Source organism: Mustela nivalis (genome assembly GCF_964662115.1).
Source record: "Mustela nivalis genome assembly, chromosome: 9".
NCBI classification, from domain to species: Eukaryota; Metazoa; Chordata; class Mammalia; order Carnivora; family Mustelidae; genus Mustela; species Mustela nivalis.
The window spans coordinates 108,294,086-108,313,426 of record NC_139028.1 but is presented as its reverse complement, the minus strand read 5'-3'; the positions used below and the strand labels follow the sequence as shown (position 1 = coordinate 108,313,426).

At 39.6% G+C, this 19,341-nt stretch overlaps 1 protein-coding gene and 1 long non-coding RNA gene across 6 annotated transcripts in view; one reads left to right on the top strand and one right to left on the bottom strand.

The window, feature by feature from the left end:
- Nucleotides 1–19,341, top strand: part of GLYAT (glycine-N-acyltransferase) — a 26,293-nt gene extending 6,952 nt beyond the window's left edge. For 4 of the 5 annotated variants that reach the window (XM_082747801.1, XM_082747800.1, XM_082747802.1 and 1 more), the window contains 5 exons: nt 2,441–2,536; nt 6,500–6,607; nt 15,943–16,069; nt 17,460–17,631; nt 18,274–19,341. In XM_082747801.1, the coding sequence (XP_082603927.1) occupies nt 2,459–2,536; nt 6,500–6,607; nt 15,943–16,069; nt 17,460–17,631; nt 18,274–18,676 (888 nt within the window). In that variant the 5' untranslated portion in view covers nt 2,441–2,458 and the 3' untranslated portion in view covers nt 18,677–19,341. Of the gene's footprint in view, nt 1–1,540; nt 1,798–2,440; nt 2,537–6,499; nt 6,608–15,942; nt 16,070–17,459; nt 17,632–18,273 lie in introns of those variants that run through there. The other variant, XM_082747798.1, reaches the window with a different exon arrangement.
- The window catches only part of LOC309873031, a 47,057-nt gene continuing 30,318 nt past the window's right edge, over nt 2,603–19,341 (bottom strand). The window contains exon 3 of the long non-coding RNA XR_014316154.1: nt 2,603–4,731. This is a non-coding gene — a long non-coding RNA (uncharacterized lncRNA). The remainder of the gene's footprint in view (nt 4,732–19,341) is intronic.

Below are 19,341 nucleotides of genomic sequence, written 5' to 3'. Positions count from 1 at the left end.
TGATGCCCTAATGTTACGAGGTCTTTCCACTCAGCCTGTCAGAATACAAACTCTTTCCAGATTTGTGTGAGCTAACAGAAATTTTCCACCTGATCTTTTCCAGTGGTTCTTTTCCTAGGATAAAGGCCAAGGAAGCCTCCCCTTACATAGTTCAGCAACGAGCCGAAGACTGTAGGAGGCTGCTCTTTCCCAAAGATCTCCAGAACTCTCTCTCATTTTCTGTCTTTCTCATTCTCTCTCCCCACCCCCTTTCTCTCTTTCTGGAGCTCCATGCTGGCCTCTATCTCTGTATACTCAAGTCAGTGAGACTGCTGTGGTCTGGTCCGGTTCCATTTCCCGGAGCTACAGCCTTCAAGCAAGCAGATGCAATCATGAAGCTCACCTTTTCTCTTCCTTTTCTAGGGTTGGCAGCTCTGTGCTGCGCGATGTTGTTTCACTTGCTGTTTAGTTTTTCGGTTGTTGTTTTTTTTTCTAAGTATTTGATCTCTTAAAAAAAAAATACTTTATTTGGCAGAAAGAGAGAGAGACGGGGCATAAGCAGAGGGACTGGAAGTGGGAGAGGGAAAAACAGGCTTCCCACTGAGCAGCACCTGGGATCATGACCTGACCTTCAGCTTAACCACCTGAGGCAGCCAGGCACCCCGTCATTTGCTGTTTAGTTCTGTCAGTTTCTTTTTTTCTGGATGAGAAGGTGAGTCCTATTACCTTAGCTTAGCCAGAAGCAGAAGCCTCCTCCCTGCGGTTTGAGTCTCAAAGTTACCCAGTTCTGACCTGAGCGTGGCATCTCACTCACAGTTGGTTTTAATGCAGCACCTTCTCAGATCATTTCTTTGGTGCCTTCGCTTAGAAGGGACTTTGTACTCCTCCAAAGATCATAGTTCCAAAGTACAGTGCTGTGACACGGGCTCTTTTCTTCTTTTCCAGGTGGTTGGGATTTTATAGAATGTTTTGATAATCCCAATTTCAGGCAGTGAATCAGATATGAAAAAATGCTATATTTATTCTACCTAGTAATCTGTACAATATGCACCATAGGTGTAAGAACGAGGCTTTGAGATGGTGTATGGCTTTAAAAGGGCGGGGGGGTGGTACCAATTTGGAATACCAATTTGGAATATAGCCTGGAAATTTTTTAATATACCAATTTGGAATATAGCCTGGAAATTTTTTAATAGGTTTGTTTATATTTTAGACCATGTCCTAATGCTCACATTGAAAAGACTGCAGCAAAACAGCTTGCAATACGTAGCACTTTAACTCCGGTGGGGAGGAAGAGGAGCAAGAGGAGGAAGAGGAGGGGACAGAAAAGGATGGGAAGGAAGAAGAGAGGGAGAAGGAACAGGGATATTTGTAATAAAATAACATGTTCAGGGGTGCCTGGGTGGCTCAGTGGGTTAAGCCTCTGCCTTCATGATCTCAGGGTCCTGGAATCAAGCCCTGAGTTGGGCTCTCTGCTCAGCAGAGAGCCTGCTTCCCTTCCTCTCTCTCTCTGCCTGCCTCTCTGCCTACTTGTGATCTCTGTCTGTCAAATAAATAAATAAACTCTTTAAAAAAAAAAAAAAACACGTTCAGCGCTGATTATATGACAGATAGTCTTCAAAGCCCTTATTGACTCATTTAATGTATTAACTCATTTAGTCCCCACAAAAATTCACCAAGTAGCTAGGACTACTAGCCCATCTTCTTTGAGGTTGTGAAAATCAACAAAAGGAATCCTTTCCAATGGACTCAGGAAGCCAGCAGAGGAAGCCCTGGCCATACTACTCTCCCGTGCATTCACGGCGGCCCCAACAGGAAGTAAGCACCACCTTATTCGCCGTAGGGGAAGACCACAACTCAGCCAATAAAAAGCCTCTACACTTGGAACCTTTTCTTTCCTCCAATAGACCTTTTGTTTAGATCAGCCTTCCCAACTTCTCTCTGACTTACATAAATAAGTGTTCCTCTCCGTTGTTCTCCAGACTTGCCTACCATTTTCTACAGCTTCCTTATCCTGAACTGCAATTCTTTGCTAGTCCCAAGTCAGCCATTTTTGATGGTAAAATGACTGACAGTTTTATTTGTGAGGTTAACAGAGGAAACCAAGGCCCAGAAAGAGTAACTTCCTTCCCCACTCTTACATAGCTCTTCACTGGTGGAGTCAGAAGAATCACTAATGGCAAATGAATTTCAAAAGAAAATGTGCTTGTTAATCTAAAGTGAAACTGACGGCTGGAATACACTGAAGGGTAAGAAAGTGAACTAAAAACATGTAGAAAGAGCCTCCTGTGCTTTCTACCAGCTCGGCTTTCCCTGGAGCTGGTGAAGACTTTAGTGATGCTCTCACGGATGAAGAGACATGGAAGGGGGACCTGATCATTGGACGAGAACTTACTACTTATTTTTTTGAATTGCCCCCAGTTTCTTCTCATTCCTGGCTGTTTCTTGGTTCTTCCTCTAGGCTACAGTATCTTCCACAATGTTCCTATTGCAAGGTGCCCAGATGCTGCAGACACTGGAGAAATCCTTGAGGAAGAGCCTTCCTGAATCTTTAAAGGTGACTGTGGAAATTTCTGGGTGGGGAGAAAGGAATAGAAATTTCCTGTGAAACAAGAAAAGAGATTAACATTTATTGAGCATTTGGTCTGTGACAAGTGCTAGTGGTGTTTTCTCTCACTGAGTGGCATTACCTCTGTACAAGATATGTGCTATGATGTCTGTGTCACTGATGAGGAGACAGAGCTCAGCTTGGTGATTTACCTAATATCACATAAATAGTAACTTCAATGCTATGTTATGAACATGGGTATGTTGGAACCTAACTGCTGTTTGCTTTATATTCTGTGATTACAGAAGTGTTCCCTTACTACTTTCCAAAAGAACATTCATTCTGTAATAACATTGGAATTTTGTCCATATTTTTCCTCCAAATTTCACGAAGACTGCATATTAATGTTTAATTTATTCTCCCAAAAAGAACACTTCCCAGGTGACAGGTTAACCATCATGTCCTCTCTAAAATTCCTAAGAAGTCAATTCCCATTTTAATTTAAATTTCCCAATTTCTCCAAACTGACTGCACATCAGGCTATTTCATGACTGACTCTCAGTATCTCCCTTAACCTAGTACATCTGACCAGAAATCTCAGGATTAAATTAGATGCACACATAAATACCTACATCCAGAACTGGGCAAGCATGACTCTTAATGCCATTCACGAGTACTTGCTTGTTTTTTCCTTTACCACCAAAGTGACAGGGTGCACTCCAGTAGAAACAAAGTAAAAACCGTGTGTCTTCATGTATGTGTATGTGTGTTGAGAGGACAACTGTTCTTCCCTGAAATTTATGTAGACATAGAAATTAGATTTTTAGGGACACCTGGGTGGCTTAGTGGGTTAATCCTCTGCCTTCAGCTTGGGTCATGATCTCAAGGTCCTGGGATCAAGCCCCACATTGGGCTCTCTGCTCGGCAGGGAGCCTGCTTCCCCCTCACCCTCTGCCTGCCTCTCTGCCTACTTTTGCTCTCTGTCTCTGTCAAATAAATAAATAAAATCTTTTTTTTTTTTTAAAAAGAAATTAGATTTTTACTGTTCTATAAGACACTCCTATAAGATGCATGCATTTTAGATAAGATAAATGCATTTACTCCCTCACTCCCTCACAGCTCTGTTACTCCCTTCTTTCAGTATAAAGGAGAAAAATATTAGCACTATTTTATTTGGAGATCACATGGCTTAATTTTTAGTTATTAGACACAGACAAATGAAATGAGTTGCAATATTCTTTAATTACTATGATAAAATGACTTTGAGCCACAGCTGACCCTTGAACAACATGGGTTTGAACTATATGAGTTCACTTATGTGTGGATTTTTTAAAGTTAATATAGTAAACTACTGTAAATATATTTTCTTTGTAATTTTACTAATAACATTTTCTTCCTTACTTTATTGTAATATAATATATAACATACAAAGTTGTCCTAATCAACTGTTCATATTATTGGTAGGGATTCTAGTCAATTGTAAACTATTCATAATTCATAATTCATAAGTTTGGGGAGAATAAAACGTTATATACAGATTTCCATTGTGCAGGGAATCAGTGCCCCTAACCCCCATGTTGTTCAAGGGCCAACTGTGATCCATAACTAAAGTAACCCATTTTGGTAGATTCTTACTAACATTAATCTCTATACCTAATATTTAATTCCTTTCCTTTGGTGATCCTTATGATTCAGGCAACCTTGCAGAGAGATAGTCAATTTTGGGGGAGGAGGTTACATTAGCTAGACACTCTACGAAGAATTGCCTAAGATATTTTTATGCTAAGGAGCTCTTTTATAAATTTTTCAGGTGACCCGTTTTCTTCATGCTTTAGTGTAGGATTTTGTTATCTGAATTTCTCTTTACCTCTTCTGTTAGCTGGACCTCAAATATTTTAAGAAAACTCTTGGTGAATCCCAAATATCTTTTCTTGGAACATCTCTGTGGTAGGATATGGTGGCCCTCTTTGTGCCTCGATTAATTCTCCTTTGATGCATATTAAAGATACACATTTCTCCCTAACTGAAATCTAAATATTTGTATGCCAGGTACTTTTAATGGATGTATAACCTAAAACTCAAAACTTACTTGCGTCCCAGATAAGAAAAAGTCCAGCCATTCCTGTAAGTGTTAAATGTTAAATACATTGTAGTACTTGGGTCAATTCCAGTTGAGTCAACTGAGAGTAGCTGCCTGGCATGTTCTGAGTTCAGCAGGAAAAAAAGAAGAAAAATTTAAATAATTAGGCCATGGGAACAACAAAGAGTAACATCTCTACATGTTTTCAGATCCCATCATGGATAATATCATAGTGCAAATCAACTTTACAGGCCCCAAATACAAGTGTGTAAAAACATAATGTCTATAATTTGCCAAACTATACTGAATTTCTGTATCAAGACTCCACTTATGGTTGAAAACAAAATAAATTTAGATAAACTAACTCAGTCAACTCAGAGGTTTTTTTTTTTAAGATTTATTTATTTTAGAGAGAGAGAGAGAGAGAACATACACAAGCAGGGGCAGGAACACAGGGAGAGAGAGAGAGAGAGAGCACAAGGCTCCCCACTGAGTGCAGAGCCTGATGCAAGACTTGATCCCATAACCCTGATATCATGACCTGAACCAAAACCAAGAGTCAGATGCTTAATTGACTGAGCCACCCAGGTCGCCCTCAAGTGAGTTTTTCCCCCTTTCTCTTCCCCACCCCTTTAACATCAATAGTTTATGTGGGTGGAGAGCAGGGGTGAAAGATATCAGTATAGTCCTTGGTCATCATCTATCCATGGTGGAAATTATTAAAATATATACCATCTTTTTGGCCTTGGGTCATTGGCATGTTCCCATGCTGGTATCTGAAGAGGCTTTGTGTTTACATTTACCGTGGGGCCCATGCAGATATCCACTGCTGCATTCCCCAATCCCCAAACCACAGAAACACAACGTCCAGGATGAGGGTGGGGATCCAAGACTGGGCCCCAAACTATGGGACTCACAACCTATTCTCTTGAGTATTTTCTGTAGCCTCTGCTTGTTGATGGAAGTTCATTTAACCTTTCCAGATAATAATGTGGTCATTTGGGACGCCTGGTTGGCTCAGTGGGTTAAGTGGGTTGAGCCTTTGGCTCAGGTCATGATCCCAGGGTCCTGGGATTGAGTCCCACATCAGGCTCCTTGCTCAGCGGGAAGCCTGCTTTTCTAAATGCCTCTGCCTGCTGCTCTGCCTGCTTGTGTTCTCCCTCCCTCTCTCTCTCTGACAAATAAATAAGTAAATAAAATATTTTTTAAAAATGTGGTAATTTATGTTAAGGAGCAATAACATGTACATAATCTTTGAGCCAGCAACTACTCTTCTGGATATTCTAAGAAAATAGGTGCCCATGCAAAGATTTCTGTGCAAGCATGTTATATGAAAAATTATTTGTCAAAGTGAAAAGTTGGAAATGGCTAAAATTACCACAAATAGGCAAATAAATTAAACCGTGGTACATCCCTACAATGGAATCCTATGCATCCATTATAAAGTAATTGAAAAAATTTCTGTTTATGAACATGGAAATATGCCCACAATGCATTCAGTGGGGAAAAAACACAATGTATCAGATCATTTTATTTTTATAAAATAGTTGTATCTCTATGTCTATGAAAGAAGAAAGTCTTGGAAGAGATCATTTTAAATCCTAAAATGAAGAATGGTAGTCTTAAAATCATCAAATTTTATCAGTCCAAACATTTTACTATATGCATGTATGATTCATATTGGATGGAGAGAGAAAGCTCTCCTCATTTAAGAATTAAAAAAAAAAAAAAAGTAGTACTTGGAGATGGTTTGACCTAGGTGCCCTATTTGGCCTTACTTTAACACAAAATTCCATGATTTCATGGAAATAATCCTTGTCCTGATCAAACAAGACACTTTACCATCCCTTCCTAACAAGCCAAACTTCTCTCCCTTACTTGGGATGCTGCAGGTTTATGGGACTGTCTTCCACATGAACCAGGGAAATCCATTCAAGCTGAAGGCCTTAGTGGACAAGTGGCCTGACTTTACAACAGTGGTTATCCGCCCTCAGGAGGAGGTAAGTTGCCAAAAGTTGTATGAATATGCCTCTGTGTTCATTTTTGCTGTGAGCCTGCCATGCACCTAGAAGTGTGGCAGCCCCAGGGGATACAGAAATGAATTGTGTGATAGTGAGCAAGTCCTTTCCTCAAGGAACTCACAGCCTGGAAGAAAAAATCCATAAGCAAATAAAAGAATATGTTGTGAAGTGTGCAAGAACAGATGTATAACACAGAAATAGCCTAGGTGAAAGCTGATTCAACTATGAAGGTTGGAGATGGAGGTTATAGGAAAAGGTCAGAGAGACTTCCTGATGAGAGGTTTCATCTACACTGGATTTGGGGCATATTTTATAGATAGCGTTAGGCTGAAAAGAAAAAGAGGCCATTCTAACCAGAAAAAACACCAAGGGCCAACATAGGAAGTTGTGAAATAGCACGGTGAGTTAGAATGATCATTAAAAGGAAATTTATAAAGCTATAACTTCCATATGCATTTAGGAAAATATTTAAAGATTTAAACATTTAAAGAGTGAGAGAGCATAAGTTGGGGGGAGGAGCAGAGAGAGAAAGAGAGAATCTCAAGTAGACTCTGCACTGAGTGAGGAGCCTGAGGCAGGGCTAAATCTCATGACCCTGAGATCATGACCTGAGCCAGAACCAAGAGTTGGACACTTAACCAACTCTACCACCCAAGAGCTCACATTTTGGGGAAACAGTTAAAAACTAGAGAAGCTACACAGTCAATACATTCCAAACAAAAACTCCTAAGCTTATTCTTAAATATGCAGTACAAATATAAATTTATAAAAATATAAATATTATATTTTTCATAGAAATAAAGTTATTTGAAAACCACTAAATAATATATAAAGAAATTTGTATTAGTAATAAAAACTGAACAAAAATAAAATTATTTGATCTTTTATGTTAAATGTGATCTTAAGGAACAAAATGTATTAGTGGGCACCCTTGCTGATTTGTCAGTGTATTTTGGGGCAATATTTTCCAATTAATTTCTAATTCTAACTGAACTGTGGTAATATTTTCCTATGCCTCCTTCCTCCTAATAATCTCATCTGTTATTGGGAGGAGTTAAGATGATAGAGGAGTAGGAACCTTAAGCTTGTCTTGTCCCTCAAATACAACTGGATAGCTATCAAATCATTCTAAACACCCAAGAAACAAATCAGAGTTCTGAAAAAACAAATGCAAGTCTACAAATAGAAAAGCAACTGTCCTTTGGAAGGTAAGATGTACAGAGACTTGAATCTGGGTGATACGGATGCAAAGAGGGAGCCTGCTTAAGGAGGCTACTGCAAAGTATTATAAGCAATTGAGTGCAGAATTGGTACTGAGCAGAGCTTCCAGGTGTAGGAACAGGGAAGACAGATGAGAACAGTAAGTGTAGGCGCTGACTTTCTGCTCTGTGTTGCTATAAATCTGCAAACGGCTTCGTGGTCATGTGACAGCTTTCTTGGGAACAGGTCCAGCAAAACGTAGAAGCATACTGAGACCCTCCCTGGGAGGAACAGCTCAGGTCCCCACCACAGGACTCCCTAAAATTTTGGAGTTTGAAACTCAGTCGTGTGCCTGAGATAAAAATGATTGGACACATGAAGGGTGAACAGAGTTCTGACAAAAACCAAGGAGACAAAAGTGATTGATTGCTTTTCTCTGAGGGCTCACTGGAGAGTTGGGGCTGAGAATTTTCAGCTCCAGGGCTAGAGAGCTGGGCACGGCCATTTTCATCACCCCTCCTTCAGAGCTGAAAGCCTTCAGGAAGCAAAACTGCACCACCTAGTGGAGTCTGGAGCTGCTCCCACTGAGCACTGCCTCTCTGTGCACTGGAGATGATGCATTTCCACTAGGACAAATCCACCTAAGAATTAGCTCAACTGGTTCCTCCTTTAGAAAACCAGCACAAACAACTCGCGTACACCAAGTTAACTGATCATAGAGGGCTGCAAATCTTCAGCTGTTAGGGAAAACAGTATATAGCATTTTTGTATTTTTATTCTTTAGTCTTTTAGTATTATTTTTTCAGTTTTTTTATTTTTTCAATTCTTTTTTATCCTTTTTTAAATTTTTATATGTACTTTATATCTCTATTGTTTTATTTTTTGTTCCCTTTCATTGTATTGCATTATTAATATACATATATTTAGTGTTTATATGTACATATACATTATATATTTCATTATATTGTATTTTCTATATACAGACATGTATATATATATTTTGTTCCTTCCTCCCTCCCTCTCTCCTTTCTTTCTTTTCTTTTTCTTTCCTTCTTTCTTATCTTGGGATCTAGTTTTTTTTTTTTTAGCAAGCAGACCAAAACACACCCAGGATCTAGGGGGGCTTTCCATTGCTGTTGTTGTTTCTTTCTTCTTTTCTTTTCTGGACAAAAATGAGAAGACAGAGAAATTCACCCCAAAAGAAAGAACAGGAGGTAGTACTCACAGCCAGGTATTTAATCAATATGGCTATAAGTAAGATGTTTGAACTAGAATTTAAAACAACAATTATAAAGACACTACCTGGCCTTGAAAAAGGCATAGAAGACACCATAGAATCCCTTAACATAGAGATAAAAGAACTAAAATCTAATCAGGCCAAAATTAAAACTGCTATTACTGAGATACAGCCCAAAGAGGAGGCCATAAAAATTAGTATGAATGAAGAAGAAGAAATTATCAGTGATATAGAAGATGAAATGTGGGAAAATAAGGAAGCCAAAAAGAAGAGGGAAAGTAAACTATTAGATCATGAAGGAAGACAGGGAACTCAACAATTCCACAGAACAAAATAATTTCTATAGAAGAGGAGTCCCAGAAAAAGAAGAGTGAGGAAAAGGGGCAGAAGGTTAATTTAAACAAATTATAGCTGAGAACTTTCCTAATTTGGGAAAGGACACAAGCATCTAAGTCCAAGAGGCACAGAGAACTCCTCTCAAAATCAACAAAAATAGGCCAATACCTCAAACATATAGTGAAACTTGCAAATTACAAAAATAAAGAAAAAAATCCTAAAAGCAGCTTGGGACAAGAGGTCCTTAACCTACAAGGTAGAAACATAAGGCTGGCAGCAGACCTGTCCACAGAGTCCTGGCAGGCCAGAAAGGACTGACATGATATATTCAACATGCTAAATGGGAAAATACATAGCCACGAATACTTTAGCCAGCAAGGCTGTCATTCAGAATAGAAGGAGAGATAGAGTTTCCAAGACAAACAAAAACTAAAGAAATTCATGAACACTAAACCAGTCCTGCAAGGAATATTTAAGGGAACACTTTGAGCACAAAGAGAGACCAAAAGTAATAAAGACTAGAAAGGAACAAAGACAATCTACAGAAACAGTGACTTTACAGATAACACAATGGCACTAAATTCATATCTTTCTATAATTACTCTGAATGTAAATGGACTAAGTGCTTCAATCCAAAGACATCGGGCGGGTATCAGAATGTATTAAAAAAACAAGACTCCTGGAACAAACAATCCAAAATTTGTATGGAACCAGAAAAGACCACAAATAGCCAGAGGAATGTTGAGAAAGAAAATGAAAACTGGAGGCATCCTAATTCCGGACTTCAAGCTATAATACAATGTAATCATCAAGACAGTATGGTACTGGCACAAAAACAGACACATAGATCAGTGGAATAGACCAGAGAGCCCAGAAATGGACCCTCAATTCTATGATCAACCAATCTTCAGCAAAGCAGGAAATATTATTCACTGGGGAAAAAAAAAAAACAGTTTCTTCAAAAAATAGTATTGGAAAATTGGACAGTCACATGGAGAACTGGACCAATTTCTTTACATAAAAATAAACTTAGAATGGACGAAAGACCTAAATGTGAGTCAGGAATCCATCAGAACCCTAGATTAGAACACAGGCAGCAATCTCTTTGACCTCTGCCACAAGAGCTTCTTGCTAGACACATCGCCAAAGGCATGGGAAACAAAAGCAAAACCTAAAGAATGGTAAAAGATATTCACAAATGACATATCTCATAATGGGCTAGTATCCAAAATCTATAAAGAACTTATCAAACTCAAGACCTGCCCCCCCAAAATATAGTCAAGAAATGGAGGAGCACCTGGGTGGCTCAGTGAGTTAAAGCCTCTGCCTTTGGTTCAGGTCATGATCCCAGGGTCCTGGGATCGAGCCACACATTGGGCTCTCTGCTCAGCAGGGCACCTGCTTCCTCCTCTCTCTCTGTCTCTCTGCCTGCTGCTCTGCCTAATTGTGATCTCTGTCAAATAAATTAATTAAATAAATAAATAAATAAATAAATAATAAAATCTTAAAAAAAAAGAAATGGACATAATCCCTACTCATCAAAGAGCCTTCTTCTCCCTTTGTCCCTTCCCCTGCTTATGCCCTCTCTCTCTTGCTCTCTGTCAAATAAATAAATAAAATCTTGAAAGAAAGAAAGAAAGAAAGAAAGAAAGAAAGAAAGAAAGAAAGAAAGAAAGAAAGAAAGAAAGAAATGGGTGGAAGACACCAACAGACATTTTTCCACAGAAGACATACAAATGGCTAACAGACACATGATAAAATGCTCACATTACTTGGTATCAGGGAAATACAAATCAAAAGCACAATGAGATACCACCTCACACCAGTCAGAATGGCTAAAATTAACAATGCAGGAAACAACAAATGTTGGTGAGGATGAAAACAAAGGGTAACCCTCTTCATTGTTGGTGGGAACGCAAACCTGTGCAGCCACTCTAAAAAACAATGTAAAGGTTTTTCAAAAAGTTAAAAATAGAGTTACCCAGTGACTCAACAATTGCACTATTAAGTATTTATCCAAAGGATACAAACAGTGATTCGAAGGGGCACCTGCACCCCCATGTTTATAGCAGCAATGTCTACAATAGCTAGAATATGGAAAGAGCCCAGATATCCATCAACAGATGAATGGATAAAGAAGATGTGGTATATATACACACAATGGAATATTAATCAGCCATCAAAAAGAACAAAATCTTGACCCCTTGCAATGATGTGGATGGAACTAGAGGATATTATGCTAAGGGAAATAAGTCAAAGAAAGACAAATACCATATGATTTCACTGATATGTGGGATTTAAAAATAAAACAGATATCATAGGGGAAAGGAAAGGGTAAAAAAAGATAAAAACAGAGAAGGGTCAAACCATAAGAGACTCTTTATCAACAGAGAACAAACATTGTAGCTGGTGGGGTGGGGTAATCGAGTAATGGACATTAAGGAGGGCATTTGATGTAATGAGCACTTGGTGTTATATGTATCTGATGAATCACTAAATTCTACCCCTGAAGCTAAAAATACACTACATGTTAACCAAATCGAATTTAAGTGAAAAGAAATTTTTAATAATAATTTAAAAAATAATAGAAGCAAACTAAAAAATTAATAATCTCATCTGTTATTCAATAATTTGAGATGATCTTCCTAAATAAGTGGTTTCTTTCTTTTTAGAGCTACACTTTATTTAACTCTAGCACTGTTTTAAGAAAGCATTTTTAATTTTTCATCCTCTTTGGCTTCATTAAGTGTAGATGGTCATTTTAATCCAGAATTAGCTATAACCAAATTTAATACTGTCACATTCATAACTGGTGTGTTCTGCAAGTATTTGAATTGTAGTAAAATTTATTCTTGCCACAGATGCTTTTCCTTATCACTTGTTTTCCTCTTCTTCCATTGGGAGTAACAGAAATATAGGAGAATGCTTTCTAATAACTGTCTTTGCTTGACTTGAAATTTTAATGCACTATGTGGGTAGAGAGTACTATTGTTATAAATTTTCTATCATAAATTGAATACTTGACTCTTTCCTCTTATCTCATTATTTAAATAATTTAGGAATAATTGCCATGCACCAATAGAAATAACAACATCTTAGTACTTAAAAATATCACAGTATATCTCATTTTGGTCCTTAGTACATTTTGAGTGTACTCTGTGTATGGTGTAAGAAAGTGGTCCAGTTTCACTCTTTTCCATGTAGCTGTCCAGTTTTCCTAACACCATTTATTGAAGAGACTGTCTTTCTTCCATTGGATATTCTTTCCTGCTCTGTCTGTCACAGATTAATGGACTGTATAAATAGGAGTTTGTTTCTGGCTCTCTATTCCATTTCATTGATCTGTGTATTTATTTTTGTGCCAATATCATACTGTTTTGATTACTACAACTTTGTAATATATCTTAAATTCTGGAATTATGATATCTCCATCTTTTCTTTTCTTCCTCAAGATTGTTTTTGCCATGCAGGGTCTTTGTGGTTCCATACAAATTTTAGCCTTATTTGTTCTAGGTCTGTGGAAATGCTGTTGGTATTTTGATAGGGTTTGCACTGAATCTGTACTTTGGGTAGTATGGACATTTTGACAATATTAATTCTTCCAGCCCATGAGCTGGAATACCTTTCTCTTTATTTGTGTCATCTTCAATTTCTTTCCTCAGTGTTTTATAGTTTTCAGAGTACAGGTCTTTCAGTTTGTAGGTTAAATTTATTCCTACGTATTTTGTTTTTGCTGATGCAATTACAAATGGAATTGTGTTCTTAATTTTTCTATCACTTCATTTTAATTATATATAAACAACCAATTTCTGTGTATTAGTTTTGTCTTAGAGTTTTCTGTGTATAGTATCATGTCATCTTCAAATAGTGACAGTTTCACTTCTTTAACAATTTGGATGAATTTTATTTCTTTTTCTTGTTGCATTGCTGTGGTTGGGACTTCTAGGACTGTGTTGAATAAAAGTGGCAAGAGTGGGGGCACCTGGTTGGTACAGTTGGTTGTGTCAGACTCTTGGTTTTGGCTCAGGTTGTGACCCCAGGGGATCCAGCCCTGCCTCTGGCTCAGCACTCACTGTGGAATCTGCTTGAGGTTCTCTTTCCCTCTCCTTCTGCCCTTCCCACTCATGCACTCTCTCTATCTCTGAAATAAATAGATAAAACTTTAGGGGGAAAAGAGTGGCAAGAGTGGACATCTTTGTCTTCTTCCTAACCTTAGAGGAAAAGTTCTTTTTTTCACCATAACAGCTTAATATCCAAAATCCATAAAGACTCACACAACTCAACATCAAAAAACAAATAATCCAATTTAAAAATGGGCAGAGGACTTGAATTAGATACTTCTCCAAAGAAGACATACACATGACCTACAGGCACATGAAAAAATGTTCTATATCATTCATCATCAGGGAAACACAAATCAAAGCCATAACAAGATATAACCTTATAGCTATCAGAATGGCTCTAATCAAAAAGATGAGAAAGAACAAGCATTGGTGTGGATGTGGGGAAAAAAGGACCCTTATGCACTGTTGGTGGGAATTTACATTGGTACAGCCACTATGGAAAGCAGTAAGGACGTTCCTCAAAAAAAACTAAAAATAGAAATACCATATGATCCAATAATTGCACTACTGGGTATTTACCCAAAGAAAATTTGAAAAGAGCTATGCACCATATTTATAGCAGCATTGTTTATAATAGCCAAGATATGGAAGCAACCCAAGTGTCCATCAACAGAAGAATGGATAAGAAAAGATTTAGTGTCTCTTATACCATACACAAAAATAAACTCAAAATGGATATAAGACCTCAACGTGACAAAGGAATCCATCCTAGAGGAGAACATAGGTAGTAGCCTCTTTGATATCAGCCGCAGCAAATTCTTTCAAGATATGTCTCCAAAGGCAAAGGAAACAAAAGCAAAAATGAACTTTTAGGTCTTCATCAAGATCAAAAGCTTCTGCACAACAAAGGGAACAGTCAAGAAAACAAAGAGGCAACCCATGGAATGGGAGAAGATATTTGCAAATGACAGTACAGACAAAAGGTTGATATCCAGGATCTATAATGAACTCCTCAAACTCAACACACGCAAAACAGATAATCATGTCAAGAAATGGGCAGAAGACATGAACAGACACTTCTCTAATGAAGACATACAAATGACTATCAGACACATGAAAAAATGTTCATCATCACTAGCCATCAGGGAGATTCAAATTAAAACCACATTGAGATACCACCTTACTCCAGTTAGAATGGCCAAAATTAGCAAGACAGGAAACAACATGTGTTGGAGAGGATGTGGAGAAAGGGGAACCCTCTTCCACTGTTGGTGGGAATGCAAGTTGGTGCAGCCTCTTTGGAGAACAGTGTGGAGATGCCTTAAGAAATTAAAATTAGAGCTTCCCTATGACCTTGCAATTGCACTACTGGGTATTTACCCCAAAGATACAGATGTAGTGAAAAGAAGGGCCATCTGTACCCCAATGTTTATAGCAGCAATGGCCATGGTCACCAAACTGTGGAAAGAACCAAGATGCCCTTCAATGGATGAATGGATAAGGAAGATGTGGTCCATATATACTATGGAGTATTATGCCTCCATCAGAAAGGATGAATACCCAACTTTTGTAGGAACATGGACAGGACTGGAAGAGATTATGTTGAGCGAAATAAGTCAAGCAGAGAGAATCAACTGGTTTCACTTATTTGTGGAGCATAACAAATAGCATGGAGGATATGGGGAGATGGAGAGGAGAAGGGAGTTAAGGGAAATTGGAAGGGGATATGAACCATGAGAGACTATGGACTCTGAAAAACAATCTGAGGGTTTTGAAGGGCCGGGGGTGGGAGGTTGGGGGAGCCAGGTGGTGGGTATTATGGAGGGCACATATGGCATGGAGTACTGGGTATGGTGCATAAACAATGAATTCTGTTACGCTGAAAAGAAATTAATAAAAAAAAAATTTAGTGTTTATGGAGTATTTCTCAGCCATAAAAAGAGTGAGATCTTGCCCGTTGTGACAACATGGATGGACCTAGAAGGTATAATGCTACATGAAATAAGTCAGACAGAGAAATACAAATACCATATAATTTCCCTCATATGTGTAATCTGAAAAACAAATAAGCAAACAAACAAAAATCAGAAACAAATCCATAAATACAGAAAACAAACTGATGTTTCCTGAAAGGGAAGAGGGTGGAGGGATGGGCAAAATGGGTGAAGGGGAGTGGGAGGTACAGGTTTCCTGTTATGGTATGAATAAGTCATGGGGATAAAAGGTACAGCATAGGGAATACAGTCAGTGGTGGTGTAATAGCACTGTATGTGAGAGACAGTAGCTGTACTCGTGCTAAGCACTGCATAAAGTATAGACTTATTGGATAATTATGTTGGATACTTGAAACGAACATAGCATTGTGTGTCAACTTACTTCAATTTTAAAAACTCACAGTAGAGTGGAATTTAGAAAAATGTATTGCAATCATGAAATAAAAAGAATTTGTTTCATTTTGCTTTTCCCAATGACAATAGGAGATGATAGATGATTTTGATCACTACACCAATACTTACCAAATCTACGCCAAGGACCTCAAGAATTGTGAGGAATTTCTTGGCTCACCAGAAGTCATCAACTGGAAACAGCATTTGCAGATCCAGAGTAAGAGAAATGGGATGTGTATAGCCTCACTTCTCTGTCCTAAACAATTTTCCCTGAGTCATCTCTCTCCTATCCCCCAAGCTCCAGACCCTCAGCCTGCTGCCAAATTTTTAACTCACCCATAAAGGGAGAAAAAAATACTCTTGCAAAGAATGGGTTTTTATTTTTTATTTTTATTTTATTTGTTTTATTTTTATTTTATTTTATATTTTATTTTTACTTTTATTTTAACCATAATATAATTTCTTGATAGCCAAGGATTTATGGCCTATTTTGCAGGCATATCCAGGAGCCCTCAAGTGATTGGGTACCAAAGCATTCCTTTAAGGCTTTCCATTCCTGGATTAAGTGTGACAACTTGTGCCATAAATCACCTCCCAAACCGTGAAGGACAATGGTCATGGTTGTGGACATGCCCCCAGAGTCAGACTCCTTGGAATGGCACCTGCTTTTTACTTGCTATGTGATTCTAGTCACATGACTTAACCTCTCTGACACCATGGCTTTCATATTCAAAAATGAGGCTAGGAATAGCTTCTAGAACACGGGGGCATTGAGAAGATTAAAGGAAATCTTGAATAGGAATCTCTTACTACGATACCTGGATGGATCTGTTAACTTTTGCTGTGTAGCAAACCTCATAATTCTGTGAATCAACTGTTCGGGCTAGGCTCCACAAGGCCGTCCTGCTGATCTCACTTGGGTTTAGTCAGGCAGTTACAGTAGGTTGGTGGTTGGGCTCTGGACCAACTGATGAGCCTGGCCTCAGTCACATGTCTGAATGATGGTTCTGGCTGCCAGTGTTGGCTGCTATGGCAACGTGACCTCAGCAGGCTAGCACTAGGCCTATTCATATGGTATTGGTTTCAAAGTGATTGAGATCACAAGGAGAGAGCTAGCCTCAGTGTTCAAGCACTTTTAAGTTTTTCCCCACATCAAATTTATTTTTCCCCACTGGCAAAACAGATCATAGGGCCAAGGTCAGATGCAGTGCAGGAGAGGACTACTCTAGGGGATGGATACAAGGAGATGTGGGTGAATGTAGGCCATTATTGCAAAAGTCTACCACACTGAGAACATAGTAAGTGCACAATGGATATTGGATACTATTTTTCTAAAGCCTTCCTCTCCTTTCATTTCAAAACTACATGATTATGAAGTCCAGAAAACTTTGTTCCAGTCTTGCTTTGCCACTAAAGACTTAAAGAATTTCTGGGCCCATTTTTACTCATGTAAAATGGGGGAAATTGCACAAATCGTGATGATGAGACTCCGGTCACGCAGCAGCACTGAGCCTAGGTTCTCTGTAAATCCCAGACACTTCCTACTCCCCTGGAGCGCTTCTCCACAGGATGTGCTCAAATCAGTCTCTCCTTATAATCCCATCCAGGTACCCAGCCCAGTCTGAATGAGGTGATACAGAATGTTGCAACCACTAAATCCATCCAAGTCAAGCAGACACGGTGCTTTCTCTATATGATGGCGAATCAGGTGAAGAAACTGGTTCCTTCCCTGCTGGACGTAAAGCAGTTATCCCCCAGTGGTGGTAAACCCAATGCTGTGTGAGTTTCATGCGAGTCGGCCTGCACTACCCACTACTGACCTAGCCTCCTGTTTTCTCTCCCTGCTTCCACCCACTACTGACCTAGCCTCCTGTTTTCTCTCCCTGCTTCCGCTCAGGCCCATCTGCAATCAATGTTTCTCAATGAAGCTAGAGTAATCTTTTTAAATAACTGTGCAATTCAGGTGCACCCGGGTGGCTCAGGTCATGATCCCAGAGTCCTGGGATCAAGCCTCGCAGGGGGTTCCCTGCTGGGTGGGAAGCCTTCTTCTCCCTCTCCATCTTCCCCTGCTTATGTTCCCTCTCTCTCGCTGTCTCTCTCTGTGTGTCTAATTAATTAATTAATTAACATTTTTTAAGAATGTAATTCAGACCATGTTCCTCCTCTGCTTAAAACACTCCATTTCCTTTTTTATCTAGAGTATATCCAACTTCTGCTTAATCCTTCGACCTATCCTGTCCTTCCTGTACACTTGCTCCAACAACAATGGCCTTCTTCTGTCCTTCTGTGACTGCAAGCTCACCAATTCTCGGGGACTTTGCATCTGCTATTGCCCCTGCCCACTCTGTCTCTCGAGACAATAGAGGTAGAGAACACACACAGACCTCCATACTCATGGACTTTTCTCCTGGGCCTCCACAGCAACCAAGAGATGTTTCAACTCTCCTCCCTGGACGTTACCCACGCTCCCTTGGTGAATAAATTCTGGCACTTCGGCGGTAATGAGAGGAGCCAGAGGTTCATCGAACGCTGCATCCGGACTTTCCCCACCTTCTGCCTGCTGGGGCCCGAGGGGACCCCTGTGTCCTGGGACCTGATGGACCAGACAGGCGAGATACGGATGGCAGGGACCATGCCTGAGTACCGGAAACAAGGCCTTATCTCTTACATCGTCTATTCCCAGACCCAGGCTCTGCACAAACTCGGCTTCCCCCTGTATTCGCACGCAGACAAGAATAACAGAATTACGCAGCAGATGTGTTACAATCTGCACTACATCCGCCTGCCCTGTGACTGGAGCCAGTGGTACTGCGTGCCTCTGTGAGGCAGCCCTGCACGGAAGACCATGTCAGATGGGCCTGCCTGGGGGGACAGAGGGAGAGAAGATGCTGTTAGGTCTTCTACCACCGCTAAAGAAATGGCACTATTTGGGCTCGGGGGAAAGCAGCATGATGGGTCAGCAAGGCCACCCTCATCCCTGCACACGCATCGCAGATGGGCTTCTATAGATTTGTCCATAGGAAGCAGGCCCAGGTATTCCTGCAGTGGCCTTCACATAAGTGAGCACCCCCCACACTTCCAGGATCTCGGTGATACTGCTTCAGGAGCTGCATGTTGGTTGCCTCAGATCGCTTCTCCTGGACTTCTTACAACATGGATTAGCCTTGACAAATTTTCCAGGGAGGGATAATGTTTTCTGGGCATTATGAATTATTCCTGTTCCTTCCTGTGGCTGTTTCCTTAGTGATCAGCAAGTGTGTTCTGCTCATTAGGTTTGCAGAGATTATCTTTTCCTCTGATTGCTACTTTGGAAGTACATTAAATATATACAAATACATAGAGATGTTAGGTTAAACATAGTACTCGTGAAATAGCAGGGAGAGTTAATAAGAAAGAGACAGGTTAGCCTGTCCTCTCCCCACTCCTGCACTTTCCTAAACCCACCTGAGCCCCCAAACAATAAAGAAGACTTTGTGTTTCACTGTGTAA